General features: G+C 46.0%; 1 protein-coding gene across 1 annotated transcript in view; it reads right to left on the bottom strand.

Moving 5' to 3' along the window:
- LOC139279613 (mucin-2-like) overlaps positions 1–15,709 on the bottom strand; it is a 442,102-nt gene extending 426,393 nt beyond the window's left edge. Inside the window, exons 1-2 of the mRNA XM_070898728.1 lie at positions 15,497–15,709; positions 11,977–12,190 (exon numbers count right to left, since the gene is read on the bottom strand). Coding sequence (XP_070754829.1) covers positions 11,977–12,190; positions 15,497–15,574 — 292 coding nt within the window. The 5' untranslated portion in view covers positions 15,575–15,709. The remainder of the gene's footprint in view (positions 1–11,976; positions 12,191–15,496) is intronic.
- Between the last annotated feature and the right edge of the window lie 10,270 nt (positions 15,710–25,979).

Below are 25,979 nucleotides of genomic sequence, written 5' to 3'. Positions count from 1 at the left end.
TAAAAATCCTGCGAAGGATAAGTTAGCCTCGGAAAAAAACCAATGCCAACTATCCAAGATGTTATAAAAGCACAGGAGGACGCTCCTGAAAAAGATAAACTGTTGTGGAAATATTATGCATGTACTTATGACAATGTTTCTAAACTCTGGACCACTCCCACGGAACAGACTTGCATGTCTGACGAGTTGGCCTCATGGGTTACAGAATGTCTGCATTTTGATACTCATTGTGGAGCAAGGGCAACAAGTGATACGCTTTTGGCTACTTGGTGGCACCCTAGACTCCAGGCGCTCACCCAGAACATCAGTAGTCATTGTCTGATTGGCCAGCAACATATTCCAGGGAAGGGAGTCCCCTGTGATTGGGGTAAAACGCCCCTACCCGAAGGTCCCTTTGAGACATTTCAGTTGAACTACATTGAGTTGCAAAAAGTTCAGTGTTACAGATATGTGTTAGTAATAGTAGATGTGTTTAGCAGATGGATTGAAGCCTACCCTAACCTGGACGATAAGACTCAGACTGTTGTTAAGGTGTTAATGAGGGAAATTGTTCCTAGATATGAGATCTCAGCTAGACTGATGACCACCTATGTTCTTTCTCTGACTCAGGCTCTGCGACTCGTTCACAACCAGGTTCAAGATGCTCACCTCGACCTCCCAGTTTTACCCGAATTGTCCCTCGTGGCACCAGGGAAGTATGGATTCGGAAGGGATTAGAGCCACAATGGGAGGGGCCTTTTTAGGTGTCACTCACTACCCCCACTGCAGCCAAGGTTGAGGGGAAAAGTGCCTGGGTTCACCTGCACCACTGCAAGCTCATCACCATTTAAACAAATGTTGCTGGTTAGTCTAATTCCTGTTTCTGTTCCAGATCTCCTCCTCCCTATAGCTGAACAAGGCAGTTGAAGGAGGATCAGTTTGAACTCTTACCTGTCAAACAGCCAAATACACTGACGGAAACCTGAAGGGAAACGTGAAAACAGAACTCTTTTTATCAGCTAAATAATTGGACTATTTATAAGATGAGACTGTGTCTGTATGCTACTGTCTGCATAATAGTGTTGATATATGACAGTTTTGGTGCACGGGAAGGAAGACAAAGGCGAGAGCTCCATGTAAACACCTTTTTGTATATGTCTTACGTTTATGCGGAAAAAGGGCACTTCACTAGATGCTGGGTGTGTTCACATATCCCTATACATTCTAAAGGGGGAATTCCTTTGCGCACCGTTCCCCTGATCCTAACTGAGACTGTTAGATGGATTCAAAGAAACGATATTGGAACAGGTAGCTAACCGCACTGCTGAGGCTCTGGAGGGCATCACAGCTGAAATGGTAGCGATAAGGACCGTAGCATTACAAAATCGAATGGCCCTCGATTACCTGTTAGCTGAGAAAGGGGGAACGTGTGCCCTGATAGGATCTGAATGTTGCACTTACATTCCTGATAGTTCAGGAAACATAACCCACCTTGCCGATCACATAAGGAGGGAGGTGAAAAAGTTATCCACACCAGCAAAAGAACTTAGCAGGTTTGATTGGTTTCTGGGTGGATCTTGGAGATCCTATCTAATACATGGCGCAATTGTTCTCCTCATAATAATTACCTGCTGTTTGATTGTTGGTTGCCTTAACCTCTGCTGTAAAGCAATGACAAGGTTAGCAGACCCTCTTGTGGTCAAGGGTTCCCGGGTTATGATCCAACAAACTAGAGAACTACTCAACAATAATATGATTCTGGAAAGGGAGTGCGAACGGATGAATGCAATACTCATAGACTGATCCTAAATGTTATCATAGAATGATAAAAGGGGGGATGTGGATATCTGAACGGAATATATGGAATTAAGGACAGAAAAGTAAACGGGATATATGAAAATGTATAAGCCATGGAAGAATAGCTGGGAGAATGTCAGATTGCAAATAGTGCAACATCAGCATAGCTAACAATCTGTCTCAAGGTTTCAAGTCACTAATCCTGCCAATAATATATAATTGTAACATGAAATACATCTGCAGAATTGCAAGGTCTCAGTAAATAGTCACACCATTAGATTGAAACATTTAGAGGCAATACTTGAGCTTTCAAGAAGAACATCTCATATAGATTGACTAATGAGTGGCTGAGTTAGACTGTCAATCCATTTGTATTTTGTTAACTGATTTCAAAACTGTATAACTGTTAACGCTTTACGATGTAACTTCACCTATCCGTAGGGAGTGTGTACGCTCTTCTGTCTGATAGGTCTTACTGGCCGGTAATAAAGACTGCTTTGTTCAAAGCACAAGAGGTATTCGACTCAGTAATTTTACTGAACCAGATTGAGGTAAAAGAATCCAGGAATTAACATTTGGTGTCAGAAGTGGGATCTCAACGGACGACTGCCGAAAACTTGCGAATTAAGAGCCAGACTAGCCTTGGACGAGACGAGGGGAAAATGGCCACTGGAGTGAGTATGATTTCAATACTGCTCCAGTTTCCCCCGGTTTCAAAAGTCTGAGGAAAGGTTAGCCACTCGCTGGTTCTCAGGTAGTGTCTGAACGAGATCCAGGACAATCTGGTGAATACCTTTCAAACTTAGAATAGGGATAGAGATAGGGAAATTGTGCGATGACGCAAACCAAGCGGCGACTTGGAAAGGGAAAGATAGTTAGAGCTAGATAGGGATAGATGATCAATCATGGATCCAAAAAAAATTAATAGGAAAGAAAAGAGACTCTTGTGAATGTCTGTTTAAATGAGAAATGCTTCTGTGACTTTTACTGTAAAAAAAAAAGCCGGGGAGTTGTGGTTTGTTTTATCTCAAACAGAATGAAAGTTTGTTTTAACCCTTCGTAGTGTTGTCCTGTATGTGGGAAGTTTAAGAGTGTGAACCTTATTGAATTACGTATATTCGAATGATAAGTTGCGGAGCCAGGAAATGCCCAAAGGATAGATTTGTTAAAAAAAGAAAAAATTACATGGTCCCGGTGGTTAAAAAAAAAAAGAAAAACTTGTTGAAAGCAAGCATTCAGAGAAGGCACAGCAAAACAACTGAGATGGATTCAAAAGGATTTAAAAAAAAAATTATATTAAATAACACGACCTTGAGGCTGGAACAATTGAGATAACGAAAAGCAGTCCACAGCCTACGTGCCAGACTTCTCTCTAGTTATAAAAAAAGTAACGTACTAAATAGGTGCTGAAAGAAAAAAATGTTCTGAGATTTTAAATTATGAAAAATATAAAATCACTCCTGTCCAATTGGCAGAAAAACTCCATTAAATTAGGGCTTTCATTGACTGATTGAATTTAAACTGCGCAGTAACACGAAAGGATAGGGAAATTTGGAGACTGAAAGAAATTAATTGAGGCTCATAAGAAATCAAAATTAGAAAATTAGGCTCACAGGGAATAAAATGGGGATTTAAATAGAAGATAGGTGTTCAACTCAGGTACGACGTCGACCTTGTATATCACTTGGCCCGTCTAGGCTCTGATTGAATTTTAAAAAAAAACCCCCGCAGCAACTCGGAAGGTAGGGCCGAAGCGAACACGCAGTAACGTAAACGCGCAGTGAAGCGAACGCGCAGTGACGTCAACGCGCAGTGACGTAGACGCGCAGTGACGTAAACGCGCAGTGACGCCGACGCGTAGTGACGCAGAGGCGCAGCAACGCGAATCGCGAAAGTCAGTGCTAATGGCAGTAAGTCTGTAAGTCTTAAAGTGTTTAGAGTTTTAAGTAAAGTTAAAGTATCTTAACTCGCGCGGCGACGCGAGCCACGGGTCGACGCGGATCGCGCGGCGACGTGAACTGCGAGGCAACGCGGATTGCGCGGCGATGTGAACTGCGAGGCGACGTGGTAGTTTAGTATTGAGATCGTGCGGCGACGCGGACCGTGCGGCGATGCGGGTAAGTGTTAGAAGTCTTTGTCTATTTTGTAAATCGCGCGGCGACGCGAACCGCGCGGCGACGCGGGTACGTGTTAGAAGTCCTTGTTTACCTTTTAAAGTTAAAGTATCTTAACTCGCGCGGCGACGCGAGCCACGGGTCGACGCGGATCGCGCGGCGACGTGAACTGCGAGGCGACGTGGTAGTTTAGTATTGAGATCGTGCGGCGACGCGGACCGTGCGGCGATGCGGGTAAGTGTTAGCATTAGTAAAGTTTGGTTATTTGGAGTTAGTTAAAGTCCATGTTAGTTCTGTAAAGTCTGTGTCTATTTTTAAGTTTGTTTAAATTGCATGACGACACGAACGCGTAGCGACACAGTAATACGAGGGTCAGTGTGAAAATGGGTAATCAGTTAGATAAAACCACGGATGCGGATAATCCGCTACAAAAGCTATGTGAGGAATTCCCTGAAAGAGCTGAAGACTTTAGAAAATTATCAGGAGCCCTAAACAAATTATTTGGGGATGACCAGTGGCCTCTAAGTGACACTAGAAGCGTAGAGGTAAAAAAAAAAGCACAGGGATTAATTTGGAGAAGGGGACGAGGAAAAGGGGATAAAAAAATTTAATTGCAACCTGGCGACATTATTGTCAGAAATTAAAAGATGCATCACTTCTATCGAGTTGGCAAACAAATGCTATTAAATTAGGACTTGCATTGACAGAGAGAACACATGTTAAAACTGTAGACGTCTTAAAAAAAAAGAATGAATGTGCGCACGAGAAACTTGCTAAGAGATCCTCTGGGACCTCTGAGAAAGGTATTGATCAACTACAAGTTAAAATGACTGGCTTTGTGTTAACCGAGGCTGATGATGAAATTGATGAGTGGCCACTGACTCAGCGCCCAACGGCACCTCCCGCACCCCCTGGCTTCTTGCTCCAGTCCTCTTCCCAACACCCTCCACCTAACACTCCGGTAAAAAGAGTTAGGAACAACCACATATCACCAAAGCAACAAACCCAAACTGACTCCTCATCCTCTGATAGCGATTCGGATCCCCAGTTCACAGGCAATATAGCCGAAAGGACCAGATCTCACACTCGAAAGGGCAGAACTATATCTCAACATCACAAACAGTCCCGTAAATCTTCTAGTCAACAATCCTGACACAATACAAGACAGGTGATAGCCCATTACCTATGACTCATGGAGTAATGGCCGTTTGGCTTTCTGATAACCCTGACAAAAGGAAATATCTGGATACCATGTCAGGACCAGGATATAGTAATTAACTCTTTATCTGTATTCACTGACTGTGAGACAGAGCAATACACAGGGAGAGGCCATAATTTTGGTTTTACTGTATAAATATCTTGTTAAACTGAACCATTGCGGAGGTGTTCACTTAGCCCTTGACTGAGTGTGACCTACCCCTTGCGAGCAAGTAAATTGAAAAGAAACTTCTACCGGAGCTGTAAGTGTCGAAGTCATTCTTTTCGGAGGTCGAGATTTCGACACTTGTCTTAAGTGCCCTTTTCATGAGCAGTTCAGCGAGTGGGGTCTCGTGCGGTAGCTAAGCAGGACTCGGGATAGGTGAGTCTGCAGTGAGCCTTCAGTTACCCTCTTCAAGCCCTGCTTGATGGTTTGCACTGCTCTCTGACCATTGGATGCTGGTTTGGACGGGGCAGATGTAACATGTTTGATTCCATTACGGGTCATGAACTCTTTGAACTCGGCACTGGTGGAACATGGCCCGTTGTCGCTCACAAGGACATCAGGCAGTCCATGCATGGCAAACATGGCCCGCAGGCTTTCATTGGTGGCAGCGGACGTGCTTGCCGAATTTATCTCACATTCAATCCATTTGGAATATACATCTACAACCACAAGGAACATTTAACCAAAAACGGGCCTGCATAGTCGACATGGACCCTGGACCACGGTTTGGAGGGCCAAGACCATAAACTTAGTGGCGCTTCCCTGGGTGCAGTGCTCAACTGTGGGCATGTGTTACATTTGTGCACGCAGGACTCGAAGTCCGCATCGATACCAGGGCACCAAACGTGGGATCTGGCTATCGCTTTCATCATTACGATGTCTGGGTGAGTACTGTGGAGGTCACTGATGAAAGTGTCCCTGCCCTTCTTGGGGACCACTACCCGATTACCCCACAGAAGGCAGTTTGCCTGTATAGACATTTCATCTTTGCGTTGCTGGTACGGCTTTATCTCTTCCTACATTTCCACTGGAACACTGGACCAGCTCCCGTGAAACACACAATTTTTTACTAGGGACAGTAAGGGGTCCTGGCTCGACAAGGTTCTAATCTGTCGGGCTGTGACAGGTGATTGCTCACTCTCGAATGCTTCCATAACCATGGCTAAATCTGCGGGCTGTGCCATTTCCACCCCCGTGGTGGCAATGGCAGCCGACAGTTTTCTGTGCCTGGCCTGTGGCGGATGGCATAGTTAAGTGCGAACAACGTGAGCACCCATCTCTAGATGCAGGCTGATGCATTCGTATTTATCCCCTTACTTTCGGAAAACAGGGATATTAGTGGCTTATGGTCAGTTTCCAATTCAAATTTGAGCCCAAACAGATATTGATGCATTTTCTTTACCCCATAGACACACGCTAACGTTTCTTTTTCAATCATGCAGTAGGCTCTTTCAGCCTGAGACAGACTTCTGGATGCATAAGCAACCGGTTACAATTTCCCAGATTCATTAGCTTGTTGCAATGCACACCCGACGCCGTACGACGACGCATCACATGCTAGTACCAAACGTTTACATGGATCATACAACACAAGCAATTTGTTTGAGCATAACAATTTTCTAGCTTTTGCAAAGGCATTTTCATGGCTTTTACCCCATACCCATTCGTCTCCTTTACGCAGTAAGGCCTGCAGTGGTTCTAACAGTGTGCTGAGTCCCGGTAAGAAGTTACCAAAGTAGTTCAGGAGTCCTAGAAACAACCGCAGCTCCGTCACATTCTGTGGTCTCGGTGCATTCTCGATTGCCTTAGTCTTCGAATCGGTGGGCCCGATGCCGTCCGCCACTATTCTTCTCCCCAGGAACTCCACTTCAGGCGCCAGGAAAATGCACTTCGAGCATTTTAGCCTGAGCCCCACGCAGTTGAGTCGACTAAGAACTTCCTCCAGGTTCTGTAGATGTTCGACCGTGTCCCGACCTGTAACCAAGTTGTCGTCCTGGAAGACCACCGTGCACGGGACCGACTTCATTAAGCTTTCCATGTTTCTCTAGAATATCGCCGCGGCTGATCAAATTCCAAACGGGCATCTGTTATAAATGAAGAGACTTTTGTGCATGTTGATGCAGGTGAGGCCCTTTGATGATTCCTCCAGCTCCTGCGTCATGTAGCCTGAGGTCAAATCCAGCTTTGTGAACGTCTTTCCTCCCACCAGCGTAGCAAAAAGGTCGTCAGCCTTTGGTAGTGGGTATTGATCCTGCAGGGAGAAATGATTGATAGTTACTTTGTAATCACCACAGATTCTGACGGTGCCGTCTCCCTTGAGGACTGGAACAATCGGACTGGCCCACTCATTGAATTCGATCGACGAAATAATGCCCTCTCATTGCAGCCGGTCTAGCTTGATCTCTACCCTTTCTCTCATCATGTACGGTACTGCTCTCACCTTATGATGGATGGGTCGCGCCCCTGGAATTAGGTGGATCTACACTTTTGCTTCTTGGAACTTTCCGATGCCTGGTTCAAACTGCGAAGGGAACTTGTTTAAGACCTGGGCACACGAAGTGTCCTCATCGGACGAGAGCGCTCAGACGACGTCACAGTTCCAGCTATCTTTCCCAGCCAGCTCCTGCCGAGCAGCGTGGGATCATCGTCCGGTACTACCCAGAGTGGTAGCTTGTGCACCGCTCCATCGTAGGAGACCTTTACAGTAGCACTGCCGATTGCAGGAATCAGTTCCTTGTGTAAGTTCTCAGTTTCGTGCGAATGGGAGTCAAGACTGGCCTTGAGGCCTTGCTGCACCACAATTTATCGAAAGTCTTTTTGCTCATAATGGATTGGCTCGCGTTCATATCCAGCTCCATTGACACTGGAGTCCATTTAATTCAATCTTCAGCATTATCGGGGGAAGATTTGTGGTAAATGTATGCACCCCATATACCTCTGCCTCCTCGGTCTGAGGCTCTGGTTCGTCGTGATCTGCCGTGGATCTGTCCTCCTCAGCAACATGGTGGTTTGCAGGATTAACAAGGTTTGTAGCTCGCCTACACGTACATTGGAGATGTCCCATTGTTCCACAGCTCTTGCAAACGTACCCTTTGAAGCAGCATGAATGGAAACGATGATCACCCCCGCAGTGCCAACAAGGTGTTAATGGCCTTGCATTCATCACCCTTGATGGTGGACTCTGAGACATCTGCAGACATGCAGCTGCAGGCATGTGGGGCCTGCCCTGTACGTTGCGATTTGAAAACAACATCACTTTGTTCACAGTACTTGTAGCAGCACTCGTGTTCTGATAGATTTGCTTAGTATTGTCACTAGTGGCAATGAACGCCTGGGCTATCGCTATGGCTTTACTCAAGGTTGGGGTCTCTAAGTCAAAAGTTTGCGAAGTATCACTTCATGGCCAATGCCACGTACGAAAAAGATTCCAAGCATGTGCTCCAAATGTCCTTCAAATTCACAATGTCCTGCAAGCATCTTAGCTCGGCGACATAACTCGCCACTTCCTGGCTTTCAAATCTTTTGTAGGTGTAGAACCGGTACCTCGCCATCAGAACGCTTTCTTTCGGGTTCAGATGCTCCCGGACCAGTGTGCACAAATCATCGTACGATTTCTCTGTGGGTTTCGCTAGAGCAAGCAGATTTTTAATGAGGCCATACGTTGGTGCCCCACAAACGGTGAGGAGAATCGCCCTTCTTTGGCAGCGTTCGCTTCTCCTTCCAGCTCGTTGGCCATGAAGTATTGGTCGAGTCGCTCCACGAAGGTTTCCCAATCATCTCCCTTCGAGAATTTCTCCAGGATGCCCACTGTTCTCTGCATCATTGGGTTTGTCATCTGTATCTCGTCGCCAGTTACTATATATGAATAAAGAGTCTAACTGGATACTGTGAGCTCAAAGTAAAGTGTTACCTTAGTCTTTTATTGCAGGTCTCCGGAGTGCCTCACCAGCCTGTGTGGCTTCCTTAAGTACCTGTGCTCCCAAGGGATTGTGGGATCCCTTGGGACTCCAGGGGATGAGCCCTCTGGTGGCTATACAAGGTATATACAGTTTTACATATATAACAGTTTTGTTAGAGTGGATAGCGAGAGAAACAGGGACAAGCAGCAGAATGGATAGCTAGCTGGCATCAAGACAGAAAGCAGAGTGTAGGGGTAAAAGGGAAGCTCTTCACAGTGGTAGAAGGTGGGTAGTGGTGTTCCACAAGGATCAGTGCTGGGACCAATGCTGTTCACAATTTACATTAACGTATAAACTTTGGAATCAAAAGCACAATTTCTAAATTTGCGGCTGACACCAAATTGGAGGGATAGTCAATACTGAGGAGGACAGCAACAAATTACAGGAGGACATTAATAAATCTGCAGAATGGGCATATAATTGGCAAATGTTCAACGCAGATAAATGTGAGGTATTACATTTTGGTTGGAAGAATAGGGAGGTCACGTATTACTTGGAGGGTGCAAATCTAGGTGGGGTAGAGGAACAAAGGGATCTCGGAGTACAAGTACACAAATCACTAAACGTTGTGACACAGGTTGGCAAGGCCATAAAAAAGCAAACCAAACACTAAGGTTTATTCTAAAGGTGTAGAACTGAAAAGTAGGGAAGTTACGCTAAACCTGTATTGAACATTAGTTAGACCACACCAGAAATGCGAGGGTATGAATATCAGGAAAGGATGAACAGGCTGGGTCTCTTTTCTCTTGAAAAAAGACGGCTGAGGAGTGATCTAATAGAGGTCTTTAAAATGATAAAAGGTTTTGATGGAATGGATAGAGAGAGTGTTTTCACTTATGGGGAAAAGCATAACTAGAGGCCATCAATATAAGATAGTCACCAAGAAACTTCTTTACCCAAAGAGTGGTGGGAATGTGAAACTCGCAACCACAGGGAGTGGGTGAAGCGAATAGTATGGATGAATTTAAGGGGAGGCTTGACAAACATATGAGGGAGAATGGAATAGAGGGTTATGCTGATAAGAGTTTGATGAGGAAAGACGGGAGGAGGCTCGAGCGGAGCATAACCCCCGGCATGGACTGGTTGGGCCGAATGGCCTGTTTCTATGCCGTATATCCTATGTAATCCTATGTAACAACCCACAGCTCGCACACACTGGCAGCTATTCAACCATGTCAGCCATATCACTCAAACATATTGCACGACATTCACTGACTTCCCTCTTTCTTGCAGGAGAAGGTGGCACATAGCAGCAGGCAACAGTAAAGAACTGGAGGAGGATAAGTGCACCAACATGTTTTTTATCCCCATGGAGGAGACAGTGCCGGTCATCATTGGAAGGGGCATTGCTGAGGCCGTAGCCATTTGAGGCGCTGAAGCAATTGATGATGAGGGTATCTGCTAACCTAATCCTCCTTCTCTCATCTCACTTCTCCCTCATCGCTTAATCTTTTCTGACTGAGAGGCTGCAGAAAGTGTAAGCACGCACTTCTTACTTTCTCCTCTCCTCTTCCCTCACCACAACCCAACCCTTGTCCATTTTTCATTTCAGATTCCCAAGAACTCGAAGAAGACAGTGAAGATGAAGAGACACTGTACTCGATCTTACACTCACAGCCACCAGCTCAGAAACTGACTGCGCGTATTTTGGAGGCTAGGATAGAAGAGGGACCTGCAAGTGGTGAGACACCGGGCGCAAGTATGCAGGAGCCAGGATGGGGGAAAGTATACACAAAACATTCCTGAAGCAGTGGGGAACCAAAGGTCTAGTGAGAATGAGGAACTTAAAGATATTAGTATTAATAAAGAAATAGAACCGGAGAAATGAATGGGTCTGAAATCTCCTGGACTTGATGGCCTACATACTAGGGTTTTAAAGAAGTGGCTACAGAGATAGTGGATGCATTGATTTTGATCTTCAAGATTTCTCTCGGTTTTAGAAAGGTCACCACGGATTGAAATGAAGCAAATGTAACCCCGTTATTCAAGAAAGGAGAGAGAGAGAGAGAACTATAGGCCAGTTAGCCTGACATCAGTAATCGGGAAATTGATAGAATTTGTTGGTAAGGATGTTGTAACAGAGCTAGTAGGGATGTTAGAAAATCATAATACGATTGGGTAGAGTCAACAGGGATTTATGAAAGGGAAATCGTGTTTGACAAATCTGCAAGAGTTTTTTGGGGTTGTAACTATTAAGGTATATAAGAGTAAACCAGTGAATATTTATTTGTATTGCTGTGAACCCTGAACACCCATCCTTTAATACCTTTATTATAGAGCCAAGCCTGTCAAGAAAAGCAAGATAAGGATATATTTTTTCTGGGAGTTATCTTGTAATTTTAATACTTTCTCTGCATTGCTATTTGATTGTGGATAGATTAGGGACCAGATCACATAACTGAATCTCCTGGAATTCCCTTGAGGTAAATGATAGTTCATTGTCTGATGTAACCATGTAGGAATACTGGCCATTGTACACTAAAGACATTTTGGGAAAACTAAGGGTTAATCCTTGAATTCTGGAAACATGATGCAAAAGGACTTTTGCATCCTAGTATTACTGGCTGTTTCCCATTGACACCATACCAGCTTCAACTGGAGTCTGGATGAGATTGCAGACCAGTGACCTGATTAATGTGCTACAAACTTGCTCAAATAATACGAATGGGTAAAAAAAGAACCTAGGAAGACAATTGAGATATCAGGGAATGCTTGTTCTGTCATGATTTAGCAATGTAAGAAGAAGTGAGAATTTCTATTGAAACTAATTGTCTACTGGCAATTATAGTTTCTGACATGTAACTGTCCAGTTGAATTAAATCTTGGAAAGGTACCATGTGGTGGAATTGATCTTTATGGATTGGTCACTAATGGTCCTGTTACTTAATCAAAAAATCATAGGGCCCGATATTGGTGACCTTACCGTCTACTGCCGCCTGCTGCCGCCGAGTTTTGCCTTCGGTTTCCTCTCTCTCCCAGTTTCCACTTGGGCTGGAGCGGGCGGGAGGGGAGTACCGCCGGGAACCGCAAGCTGATGTCCTCTGGCGGCCAAGTAGCGCAACTGGCCTCCCGCCCGCCGAGATGCCAGATTGGTGCGGGCGGGGGGGAAGGACTGCTGCGTGGAGGCAGGTCCAACCCTGACGGTAGGTATAAAGAACGGAAAAAAAAGGTTAGTGAACATATTTAAAATTTTATTTTCACAGCGACATACCTGGATGGGGTCCCCGAAGGTGTTCTGTTGTTTGTTTTTTTTTGTAATGCTTTCTATTTTCAGCTCTTCCACCCTCCCTGGGTCCGACTCCATCCTTGGTGGCACTTGGGCGGCAAGCTCCTTTGCTGCTGAGATTGAGAGCTCTCGTCTGCTGCCGCCCAGATTGACGGCGTAAGCCGTTGTTTTGCCGGCGGTCAGTACTGCTGCCTCTTTTAGAGGAATCTTCCTGGCAAAGTACCTCCCGGTCTCTCGGCGGCCATCGGCAGTACTTTGGGCGAGCCTTGGCCTTCATCAATTTCAGACCCATAGAATCTTGCAGCAGGCCATTTGGTTGATTATGCCCGTGTTGGCTCTTTGAAAGAGCTATCCAGTTAGCCCCTCTCCTCTGCTCTTTCAAATAGTCCTGCAACTTGTCATGGTTACTTAATAGAAATAAAGATGTATACAATCATGCTTTGATCACCCCAAATTGGAAGATTTCAAGATGGTTTCTAAAAAGGATAGAAGGCCAAAGGGAGTTGTAAACATATTTTAAAGCTAGTCTATAAGCAGGGAGAATGTTAAGAGTAAAAGTTAGGAAATTAGTAAAGTTTAGGGTGAAGAAATTGGCCTGGTTTGCACCTCCAGTTATCACCTGCGGAGGGCGGTAATGAGGTGCTAAGGGATTACCGACCGGGAGCGGTGAATTCACCGATGCCCGTGAACTTTCCTGGCAGTTTTGCCGCCTAGCTCTCTTGTGCCCTGTAGATCGTGACGTAATTCATTGCGCAGCACCCCATTACCGCCTCGGATGTAATATTCGCTTCCGTCCTCTACAACATCGTCGGGCGTCAACAACGGCAGCTGCAGGAGGCATTGTCATCTTGACTGGCTGCTTGAGGTGCAATATTTAAAGGCAGTGGTGGTCAGGTGGGGCAACATTTATATTTCTCTCCATTCTGGTGCTTCCTGATTTAGAAACATAGAAAATAGGTGCAGGAGTAGGCCATTCGGTCCTTCGAGCCTGCACCACCATTCAATAAGATCATGGCTGATCATTCATCTCAGTACCCCTTTCCTGCTTTCTCTCCATACCCCTTGATCCCTTTCGCTGTAAGGGCCACATCTAACTCCCTCTTGAATATATCCAATGAACTGGCACCAACAACTTTCTGTGGCAGAGAATTCCACAGGTTAACAACTCTCTGGCTGAAGAAGTTTCTCCTCATCTCGGTCCTAAATGGCTTACCCCTTATCCTTAGACTATGTCCCCTGGTTCTGGACTTCCCCAACATCGGGAACATTCTTCCCGCATCTAACCTGTCCCGTACCGTGAGAATTTTATATGTTTCTATGAGATCCCCTCTCATCCTTCTAAACTCCAGTGAATACAGGCCCAGTCGATCCACTATCTCCTCATATGTCAGTCCAGCCATCCCGGGAATCAGTCTGGTGAACCTTCGCTGCACTCCCTCAATAGCAAGAACGTTCTTCCTCAGATTAGGAGACCAAAACTGAACCACAATATTCCAGGTGAGGCCTCACCAAGACCCTGTACAACTGCAGTAAGACCTCCCTGCTCCTATACTCAAACCCCCTAGCTATGAAGGCCAACATGCCATCTGCCTTCTTCACCGCCTGCTGAATCTGCATGCCAACTTTCTTTTGCCCCCCGCGATTGCTCAGCCCTGCACTCTCTTAGAGTGCTTGGGGCTGCTATGCACGTAGCGCAGGTGGCTTGGCCCAACACAGACAGCAAGAAAACTAATTCACCCCATCATTGGCCCTTCCCTTTAAGCGAGGGAAGGAGCCTGTATAGATGGTAGTGCTGCATGAAATATTGCTCAGCGCTCTGCCACTACCGCCCCTCTCCCTCCCTTTAGCGCTCTAAGGGAAGTAGTAATGTTTGATTTATTGCTCCACTTCCCTCTTAGAGCAGAAGTTCCCGTCATCAGCACATTTTTTTCGCCCACCAATTTTTTTGCACTCTTTTGCAATTTCTAGCCCTTAATGTTTAATCAAACATAAATAAAACTTGTTAAGTGTATCACAATGTTAGTTAATAGTGTAGAAATTCCACTTCTGCTTTTGCAGCATGATTTGATCAGTGTAGAAGGGGAATTTTTATCCCTAAGTTTTTGAACCCAAAGAGTAAAGTAAGAGTATAACAATAGAGAGCTAGCATATGTTTACGGTTAATTATATTAGGACAAGAAAAAGATTACTGAATAAAGAAAATAACTCAGGATGACAACATGCCACAGGCATCCTCAAAGGAGAAGCCAAGCATCTCAGAAGGAGAAGCCATGCAATGTTACAGCAGCCAACCTACTAAAAGGACAATGTTGCATGTATTATGGTCATCTCACAGGGATAGCCAATTACTGGAGAATTCTTAGTGATACATTGACTACAACTTGTAAACTTAACCATGCTAAGTTAAATTGAATATAGCTCTGTGATATTGTTGTTGAGCAAAACTAAACTCAAGACAGATATTGTGATCACTTAAATTATGGTTGTGCCGATGACATTACAGTAGACTCATCTGATTATTATATGGCCAAGTATTTAGAATCTGCAATCCTTAAGATTATAATAGTATTCGTTGTGTTATCATAGATGCTATTAAATAATGTATGCTACTGCAGCTTTGTGTTCAATTTTATCTGTGATGATTGTGACAAGTAGGAGGTAGTTATTCCTAATGTGATTGGGTTATCTTGCATCATGATTAATATAATTTAGTCTGGGCTTTGTGAAACAATCCAGGGGTGAACTAATTGAAGAATCTCATTATACGAACAATTGAATGACAGATTCATATTCCAGTCCAATTTTTTAATGTGGTGTACATGTTAGGAAATTAGGGAAAAGTTTGGTCTGATACTTAATGACTAATATCAACTATTAGAATTTTAGAATCAATAACACACTTTTAAAGACCTTCAAAACTTCTTAGCGTTCAACAATCTTATGGTTTTCAAAATGAGACTTCATCTTAAGCTATGATTCCCTTTGACAACCTTTGATCGCTGGAGACTGGAGCCTAATAAGCTTCCCCTGTGACCAGTGTTCAACTGAGTAAATAGTTCCCTTACCTGCATCAAATTACCATATGTCTGCAAGGAAAGTAAATGTACAGTTCCTCAACAGGATCTGTCCATGGAATCCAGCAGGAGGGGCGATGCATGTCCCAGAGCGGCTTTACTCTACACTCTATAATTCTTCTGTTGTTTTATTCAGCACCTACCATGGTCCTTGTCCGTCTGTTAGAACTTTTCTTTCTCAACTGAATCTCGGGTGACCCTCCGGCAGCTCCTGCAATCATTTTGTTTGTCCCCCCTCATTTTTCTTCTTTAACTCGGTGCCTTTATCCTTTTTCAGTCTCAGACCCTGACTTTCTATCCCCGCTCTCAAACTGAAGTTTCTGCTGTCCCACACTTTCGCGCCCATTTCTGCCGCCCGCGAGCCTGCCCCCACCAACTGCCGCCCAGCCGTGCACCAGGCGGGCGGCCCGTGCACCCTGCACCGCGCGGGAGGCTCCAGCTGTGTAATCGCGCGCGCCTGCGGGCTCGCTGTTTTTTTTGGGTCATCACTGGATCAGACCACAACTAAACTTCATTGTAATATTTTCCCCTATGGAGAATCGCCGGTCGCCCTCACTCGACTTGCAGCAACCTCGGTGGCAAGCAGCATAAACGCAGCAATACAGCGTTGCTGTCATGAACGCAGGCAAGGCAGCTCCCCAACTGGTAGCCTAAAGTTTTTTTCTTATATTAACCTAACCTGCTCTGGACATTTGACAGCTGGAAATCTGTGTTGACAAATACTATCAATGCTAATGAATGTTATATAACCTGATAATGAAAAGGCGGAGAGTTCCAGACCCCCACAACCCTTGATCTTATTGAAACTTATAAGATAATGAGGGGGCTGGACAAGGTGGATGCAGAGAGGATATTTCCACTCATAGGGGAAACTAAAACTAGAGGACATAGGGCTAGATTTTCCATTACTTTTGCATGCACAACGTCCACTTAACCTCCATTTTAACGCTGAAATGAGGTATGCACATATTTTCTATGTTTCTGTAACGCCCACATATCGCCCATTTAGCCACAAAATGGAAACTCACCCCCATTTTTCGGACACTTATCACCGAGTGTTAGTTTCCACATGTGCGTAACGGCGAGAAAAAATAATACCGCCCGCCCACTTTCTTTGGGCGGAATCATCAGAATGGGCAATCCCAACTCCCATAATATCGGCCAGCGTTACTTTCGGCACGTAATTAACACCGAGACTTAATAATACTGCCCGGCCACTGTTTTTTGTCGTAAAGATCACATTTGCCAGAACTAACGCCCAGTATATCGCCCACCTCGCACACATCCCGCCCACAATATCGCTCACCGAAAAAAACACTGGGAAAAAGTGGAACTAACCCGAACTACTCACAGCGGTATGGATGCCATGTTCTAAATCACATGTCGCATCATTTAAAAGGCTGCTCTGCTTCAACCTCGGGGGAGTTCAGATGTACTCTGGAGGTCTTTGGAGATGGTGTGCACATATGAACAAACATCTTTATCATACTGTGGACGATTGGAATTTAATAGGTGTCTTAGTGGGGATATTCATTCTTTGTGACCAGTCGGTGGAAAGCAGATAGCCAATGGAATGGGGCCTGTCCTTTCTCACCCTCTCTTGATGACCACTTACATAGAAACATAGAAAATAGGTGCAGGAGCAGGCCATTCAGCCCTTCTAGCCTGCACCACCATTCAATGAGTTCATGGCTGAACATGAAACTTCAGTACCCCCTTCCTGCTTTCTCGCCATACCCCTTGATCCCCCGAGTAGTAAGGACTTCATCTAACTCCCTTTTGAATATATTTAGTAAATTGGCCTCAACTACTTTGTGTGGTAGAGAATTCCACAGGTTCACCACTCTCTGGGTGAAGAAGTTTCTCCTCATCTCGGTCCTAAATGGCTTACCCCTTATCCTTAGACTGTGACCCCCTGGTTCTGGACTTCCCCAACATTGGGAACATTCTTCCTGCATCTAACCTATCTAAACCCGTCAGAATTTTAAACGTTTCTATGAGGTCCCCTCTCATTCTTCTGAACTCCAGTGAATACAAGCCCAGTTGATCCAGTCTTTCTTGATAGGTCAGTCCCACCATCCCGGGAATCAGTCTGGTGAATCTTCGCTGCACTCCCTCAATAGCAAGAATGTCCTTCCTCAAGTTAGGAGACCAAAACTGTACACAATACTCCAGGTGTGGCCTCACCAAGGCCCTGTACAACTGTAGCAATACCTCCCTGCCCCTGTACTCAAATCCCCGCGCTATGAAGGCCAACATGCCATTTGCTTTCTTAACCGCCTGCTGTACCTGCATGCCAACCTTCAATGACTGATGTACCATGACACCCAGGTCTCGTTGCACCTTCCCTTTTCCTAATCTGTCACCATTCAGATAATAGTCTGTCTCTCTGTTTTTACCACCAAAGTGGATAACCTCACATTTATCCACATTATACTTCATCTGCCATTCATTTGCCCACTCACCTAACCTAACAGACTCGAGATGGCAGAAGGTATGCTCAACAGCATCATGTGCCCAATATAAGACATGACAGACTGATGAGGAGGACCAGACATTACACCCCCCGCAAGTACAGGGAGAAGCAGTCTTACCTCGACTTGCCTGACACCACATGCCTTGGGAGACTGCGCTTCCACAAAGAGGTTATCAGTGAGATATGCCAGCTCATCAAGGGAGATCTGCGGCCTGCCAGCACCACCAGGACCGCACTGTCCGTCGAGGTCAAAGTCACCACGGCACTGTCGGGTTCTTTTCAGGCCATAGCTGGCGACATTTGCTGTATGTCACAGCATGCCACACATTGCTGCATTAGACAGGTCACTGAAGCCCTGTGCGCACGCAGGATGGACTTCATCAGCTTCCATATGACCAGGGAGGCTCAGACTGAGAGGGCTTTAGGATTCTACCGAATTGCTAACTTCCCCAAGGTGCAGGGAGCAATAGACTGTACGCACATCGTGATGCAGGCACCTTTTCAGGATGCAGAGGTTTTCAGGAACCGTAAGGGATTCCACTCCCTGAATGTGCAACTCGTTGTCGACCACCAGCAAATTATTATGGCAGTGACTGCTAAATTTCCGGGCAGCATCCATGATGTTCACATCCTGCGTGAGAGCACTGTATCTGACTTGTTTAACAATCAGCTGGATGCTTGGTGACAAAGGATATGACCTCGCCACCTGGCTGATGACCCACACCGAAGCCGAGAAGCGATACAACGAGAGTCACAGAGCCACTCGCAATATCGTGGAGAAAACCATTGGAGTGCTTAAGCAGCGCTCTAGATGCCTGGACCACTCAAGAGGCGAGCTCCAATACCACCCTGAGCAGATAGCTCAATTCATGATGGTGTGCTCCATGCTGCACAACTTGGCTATCAGGAGGGGACAAAAATTGCCAGAAGGGTGTGACGGTCCACCTCAGGAGAGAGAGGAAGAGGAGGACGAGGAGGTGGACGCTGACCTCGGGCCACACAATGAGGCTGACGCTGAAGCCATGCCTCAGCCCCCCTGTAGACCGCAGGAAAGAGCCCGTGGTGGCATCATAGCTGCAAGACTCTTACGTCAGGAGCTCATAAATGAGCGCTTTGCCTGAAAGAACGTTGGTGGTATTTACAAAGCTGACACACTGCTGGGTGTGCAGGTCATACATCAATGGTGGGCATCACCTTGGTGAGAGTTAAAGTTTAAGTTGATTGAAGTTAAGTGTAATTATACCCTTTGATGTTAAGGAATCACCAGTGTGTAATGGTGCAGTTATCTGAGCCAATGCGCAACAAGGTTATGTTAAATAAAAAACATTTAAACCGACCATTTGTCTGAAATCATAAGTATATCTGTAAAAACCAACTCTTCCCCCCCCCCCCCACTTCTCATCTCCACCTCTTCTCCTTCCCCTCCTGACTCCAAGCCGCCTGGCCGAGGAGCTCCTCGGGCGCTACTTCATTGGGGGGGATGACGGCAGAACCGCTGCTTGGACGGAGAGGACGAGGTGGGAACGAGCTACGAGCCAGAAGCAAGATGTTGCTACTGGCTCTCGTGTCGTTGGCAATGGGGGTGTAGCACCTTGGGGTGCAGTGGCACGCTCCGGGGACCACTGCCTCCAGTGTTCCTGGCTAACAGCTTCAGGGCCTCCTCTATCCCTTCCATGTTATTTATTATTTGTTGGACAAAAACTCGGTGCCAACTATCTTCTTGGTGCTTAGTAGGATTTTTGCTGCTGGTGAATCTCCCTTGTGCCTCCCACAACAGCCAAACAAGCACACACCACACCCACACATGCTTTCAGTCCCTCTGCTCTCTCTCTCTCTGTCTCCTCTTCTGCGCATGTAATGATGACCACTGACCTCCTGAATCGCAGGAAACGAACTTGCCATGCTGTTGCTAAGGACGGCGACACTTTACCGCAGAAGGTCAGAAAGATTTAACGCTAATGCCCATTTCAGATACCTCGTGGTAACGTCCCAATTTTTAAAATGGAGACTAGGGACTTTGAAAATGGGCGACAAGCCGGCGATCTGAAAACCCTTTTTTACCGCCCACGCCGGAAATACCATCCATTTTTGGGCGATCTGCACAAAAGTGTAAAATCTAGCCCTTAGTCTCAGAATAAGGGGCCACCCATTTAAAACTGAGATGAGGAGGAATTTCTTCTCTATGAGGGTTGTAAATCTGTGGAATTCACTGCCCCAGAGAGCTGTGGAGGCTGGATCATTGAATATATTTAAGGCGGAGATAGATTTTTGAGCGATAAGGGAATAAAGGGCTATGGAGAGTAGGCAGGGAAGTGGAACTGAGTCCATGATCAGATCAGCCATGATCTTATTGAATGGCGGAGCAGGCTCGAGGGGCCGTATGGCCTACTCCTGCTCCTATTTCTTAATGTTCTTATGTAACCCTCCGCGTAAAGAAATTTCCCCTCAAATCCTCTCCAAACCTTCTACCAATCACTTCAAATCTATGCCCCTCATTGTTGGCCCCTCTGCTAAGGCCCTTTTTATCCATTATATCTAGGCCCCATAGAATTTTATACACCTCAATGAGATCTCCCCTCATCCTCCTCTGCTCCAAGGAAAACAAATCCAGCCTATCCAATCTGCCCTCGTAACTAAGATTCTCCACACCCGGCAACATCCTTGGAAATCTCCTCTGTACCCTCTCCAGTGCAATCACATCCTTCCTGTAATGCGATGTCCAGAACAGCTGAGGCTTATACTCCCTCCCTCCCTGCCTTGGGAGTGCTGAGACCCACATTCTCTCGTTCCCTCCCTGCCCTGTGGGTACCAGAATAAATGTTGCTTGAGTGTTGGTGCAGTCTTGTCAAAGTGTCCCAGAAAATCTCCCAATGTGTCTAAGATGACCTTTTCACAGCTCCAGCAGCAATAAACATAAAATGGTGAGTCTCTCTTTAAGTAGCTTACTCCCAAAGAACTGTTGCTGTTAGGAGAGAGTGTTAGTTGAAGCGCTAGCCACAAAAATGCCATGCAACCTCTTTAATGTGTGCTAGCTGACATTTTAAGTGACAATCAGCTGTTTAACGAGCCTCTGGGCAGCCATCCCTAGCACTGGCCAACTTACCAAGTCTTGTGCTAAATATAGGCTAAACCAGCATTGCTACTCACCACGGAGGCTCTTTAGCTCTTGAAGTAATTGGAAAAAATCACCCCTCCAATCTTTTGGATAAGATGTTAAACCGAGGCCCCATCTACTCTCCGGTGAACGTAAAAGGTCTCATAACACTGTTTCGAAGAAGAGAAGGGGAATTCTTCTCGGTCTCCTGCCCAATATTTATCCTCAACCAACACCACTAAAACAGATTATCTGATATTTATCACATTGCTGTTTGTGGGACATTGTGTGCAAATTAGTTGCTACATTTCCTGCATTATAACAGTGACTACACTTTAAAAAGTACTTAATTGGCTGTAAAGCGCGTTGAGATGTCCTGGGGTTGTGAAAGGTGCTGTATAACTGCAAGTCTTTTCTTTCTCTCTTGTCTCATTTACTTGCTCTTTCTCACTTTTTCTCGTCCCATGCTTTATATTTTTATGGTTGTGGGATTGTGTGCATGTTTGTTAATAAGATGTATGGCCAGACAGGGAGTATATTATGAAGCAAAGTCCTTTTGATGTGTAAATAAAGTACTGGTTTACATTAGCATCTGGAGTGTTATTTACAGATTTGGTCATGTACTTACCATTGAAAGAATATTATGGCCCTTAAAATGTGGCCATATTAAGTAAAATGAACTTCAGTGAAGTGAAACTTTAAAGTGATGGGATTCAAGTTCTCACGATTATGAAGGGGATTGGCAAAGTTAATTCAGGCAAATTACTCACAGTGATGAAAGGTTCAATTAATAGGTACACAAGTTAGGAGTAAGGAGGAAAGTCAATAAGAACTTTTTCACTCAAATAGATAATGGCCCCAAGTTTCCACAAGATTTGCTCCTGATTTTTAGGAGCAACTGGTATAGAACGGAGTATCTTAGAAATCGGAATTCTCCACATTTAGTTTTCTGCAGTTCTAGTCAGTAGAACAGTTTCACTTTGGAACAGAATTTTTTTTTCAATAGGGGGTGTGTCCGGCCACTGACGCCTGATTTCAAAGTTTCCACAGTGAAAACGTACTCCAAACTAACTTAGAATGAAGATTTTTGTATGCTTGAAAAAACCTTGTCTACACATTAAAAAATCAGGCGCAGGTTACAAATTAGGCATCAGGAACGAGGGGGGGGAAGGGAAGTCATTAAATTCTACAATAAATCCTTAGTTATACTTATACAAATATTATACAAATAAATCCAACCTGAATAAAAATTTATAAGCAAAGAAAAGATTAAATAAACCATGTTCCTAACTGTGTGAAAGTGCTTCAGGCAGGCCTTTCAGGCAGCAGTTTGCCGGCGGGACCGAAGGCTGAACGGGCTGGGCCTGAGACTTTGGGCAGGGCCCGTCCCCAGCACCAGATTTACAGGTAGGTGGCGTTGGGTCGGGTCGGGGAGGGAGGTTCGGGGTTCGGTTCGGGTCGGGGGGGGGGAGGGAGAGGGAGGGAGGGAGGGGGGAGAGGGAGGGAGGGGGAGGTCAGGTCGGGAGAGGGAGGGAGGGGGAGGTCAGGTCGGGGAGAGGGAGGTCAGGTCGGATCCAGTCCGGGGGCGGGTGCGGGAGTCAGGTCGGGTCAGGTCCAGTCGGGGGGGAGCGGGAGCGGGAGTCGGGTCGGGTCCAGTCGGTGGGGGAGCGGGTGCGGGAGTCGGGTCCAGTCAGGCGGGAGCGGGAGTCGGGTCCAGTCGGGGGGGAGCGGGAGCGGGAGTCGGGTCGGGTCGGGTCCAGTCGGGGGGAGCGGGAGCCGGGTCGGGTCGGGTCCAGTCGCGGAGGCGGGGGGGGAAGCGGGTGTCGGGTCTGGTCCGGCGCGGGGGGAAGCAGGAGTCGAGTCGGGTCAGGAGGAAGCAGGAGCTGGCCGTGGGAGGAGCCTTATTCACGCAGCCCCAATGAGGCCATTCGGCCAGGGCTAGGGGCTGCGTGCTTCGGGCCCCTCCCACACAGTTTCGGGCTCCTGGAGCTACTGCACTTGCGTGCCCACTGTAGTGCGCATGTGCAGAAGTCCCAGCACTGTTTTCAGCGCAGGAACCTGGCTCCGCCCCCCAACAGCTCCTGCTGCGCTGCGCCGAGGGCCAGAGGACCTGCAGGGAGATGGAGGTTTTTTTTAGGCGCACTTTGTGGCGCGAAAAACGGGCGTCCAGGTCGGGACTGCGCCGTTCTAGGCGCGGCTCGAAACTTGGGCCCAATGGCCCTGAAATTCCAGTTGGAGGCTTCCTTCAGACGAATGCCTCCGACCAGAAATTTATTTACGAGTGTACCTGGTGGTCCCGGAAGTGCCTTCAATTCCAGTCGGAGCCTTCATTCCCGTGCATCGCAGCGTGTCCCCGTCTTCGAGGCACGGACGGAAAAGCTGGAGTCAGTGGGCCTGGATAACCAATCACGGTATAGTATTCTCATTGATAGTAATAGAAACTCCGATTTTACGAGTTCCCATAACTATCAATAATAATAACTCCCTAAAACACCTAAACACAACATAATAAATTACAAAAAGCCGTTCCTATTTAAAATTAATTAGATGTTTTAGAAAAAATATAATTTTTGGATTTTTTTAATGTGTTTTAATAGGGTTTAAAATAAACTTACCTTAATGGACAGGGTTTTTAACTCTAAAAATGTGTGTTTAAAATGAATTTTTATGTGTTTTAAAACTCTAACTGCTTTTATCAGGCTTAAAGGTTCAAGGACATTCGCTGGGCAAGATTTGGGCAAATGGCCCAATCTCTCCCGTGTGAATGTCCTCCCGGGGCTGCAGGGGATTTGTCAGAGAAATCTTGACAGATCGGAAAAGCCGGTTTTTGGTGCACGTGCATTGGGCGCCAAAAACTGGCTATGGCGAGGCCTCGCCGGGTCCGTGCACACTCCGTACAGACCCAGCGAGGCCGGGATTTCACGCCCATTATAGATTAATTATGGATAACCACTAAAGCAAATAATAAAATAACTACAACTTGCATGTATATTGTGCCATTACAGCTGAAAGCATTCCAAGGCTTTGAACAGACTTTCACTTGGATGTTGCTGTGGGAGACATATGATTGTTTTCCAGTGATATTGTATTGCCAATCTTAGCTGCAGGGAATATTCAGACAGTTGCAAACATCATTATGTTGAAGCTTCAGTCTGAAGTAGATTTTGTGCAGATAGAAACATAGAAAATAGATGCAGGAGTAGGCCATTCGGCCCTTCGAGCCTGCACCGCCATTCAATAAGATCATGGCTGATCATTCCTTCAGTACCCCTTTCCTGCTTTCTCTCCATACCCCTTGATCCCCTTAACCGTAAGGGCCATATCTAACTCCCTCTTGAATATATCCAGTGAACTGGCATCAACAACTCTCTGTGGCAGGGAATTCCACAGGTTAACAACTCTCTGAGTGAAGAAGTTTCTCCTCATCTCAGTATTAAATGGCCTACCCCTTATCCTGAGACTATCTCCACTGGTTCTGGACTTCTCCAACATCGGGAACATTCTTCCCGCATCTAACCTGTCCAGTCCCGTCAGAATCTTATATGTTTCTATGATATCTCCTCTCATCCTTCTAAACTCCAGTGAATAAAGGCCCAGTTGATCCAGTCTCTCCTCATATGACAGCCCAGCCATCCCTGGAATCAGTCTGGTGAACCTTCGCTGCATTCCCTCAATAGCAAGAACGTCCTCCCTCAGACTAGGAGACCAAAACTGAATACAATATTCCAGGTGAGGTCTCACTAAGGCCCTGTACAACTGCAGTAAGACCTCCCTGCTTCTATATTCAAATCCCCTAGCTATGAAGTCCAACATACCATTTGCTTTCTTTACCGCCTGCTGTTCCTGCGTGTCCACTTTCAGTGATTGATGAACCATGACATCCAGGTCTCGTTGCACTTCCCCTTTTCCTAATCTGCCGCCGTTCAGATAATATTCTGCCTTCGTGTTTTTGCCCCCAAAATGGATAACCTCATATTTATCCACATTATACTGCATCCGCCATGCATTTGCCCACTCACCTAACCTGTGCAAGTCACCCTGCAGCCTCTTAGCGTCCTCCTCACAGCTCACACTGCCACCCAGTTTAGTGTCATCTGCAAACTTGGAGATATTACACTCTATCCCTTTACCCAACTCTAACATTACAAATAAAAATTAAAATCTGAAAATGCTGGAAACTTAAAGCAACAGCAACTCATCAGTTGAGATTGTTGTGTTCATACTCTATTTATTTGTTACAGCTCATGGGACGGGCATTAGGACCCTGCGGGAGCTATTCACAGTTGCTGTAGTCATGCTGCTTCATGCCGGTTTGAGGACACCATTTTGGGTTGTATAAAAGTTAAGTTAAGTTACTTTTCTCCTGGCTCAGTTTGCCAGTTATTTACGCGTACACAACATAATTTGGCGACGAGAATGAATCAAATTAACCTCCCTACCCCGCCTCCCCCCCCCCCCCCCCGGCCTTTCCTCTCCACACCCGTGGACCCTCCAATTCCGTGACCGAGATGGATAAATCGTTTTTCTACGTGCATCACGGCGAGTGGGTTAGACGGTGACAATGTAACACCAGTTCGCCGCCGTGCAATACTTATCCACTGCCTCGGCAACGAAGGCCAATGCATCTTTGGCCAAGTCAGAGACATGGAGTTCTACGACAAAGCAGTAAGTGCCCAAGAGAAGTATTTTGGGCCAAAGAAAAGTATTGTGATGGAGAGATACCAATTTTGTAAAAGGGGGCAAGGGAATGGTGAACCAATCAAACAGTACATCATTTCATTAACTGAACTGGCCGCTACGTGTAACTTTGGAGCACTTACAGAGGAAATGATCAGGGATCAAATGATTGAGAAAACAACGATCCCCCGCATTCCGGAATGCTTGCTCTTTAGTGTGGAGAGGATGATAAATTGACATTGGACAAAGCAACTAATTTGGCCATCCAAATTGAATCAACACTTTCCGATTCAAAAGTGATCAGATCCCCTGCTCCCCCTGTGCAGCAGACTGCAGCTACAGCCCATGTGCAAGGTGTTCATCCAAAGTGGAAATCACA

Source organism: Pristiophorus japonicus, chromosome 14 (assembly GCF_044704955.1).
Source record: "Pristiophorus japonicus isolate sPriJap1 chromosome 14, sPriJap1.hap1, whole genome shotgun sequence".
Taxonomy (NCBI): Eukaryota; Metazoa; Chordata; class Chondrichthyes; family Pristiophoridae; genus Pristiophorus; species Pristiophorus japonicus.
Note: the sequence above shows the minus strand (reverse complement) of the source record. Positions and strands in the feature narration are given on the sequence as shown.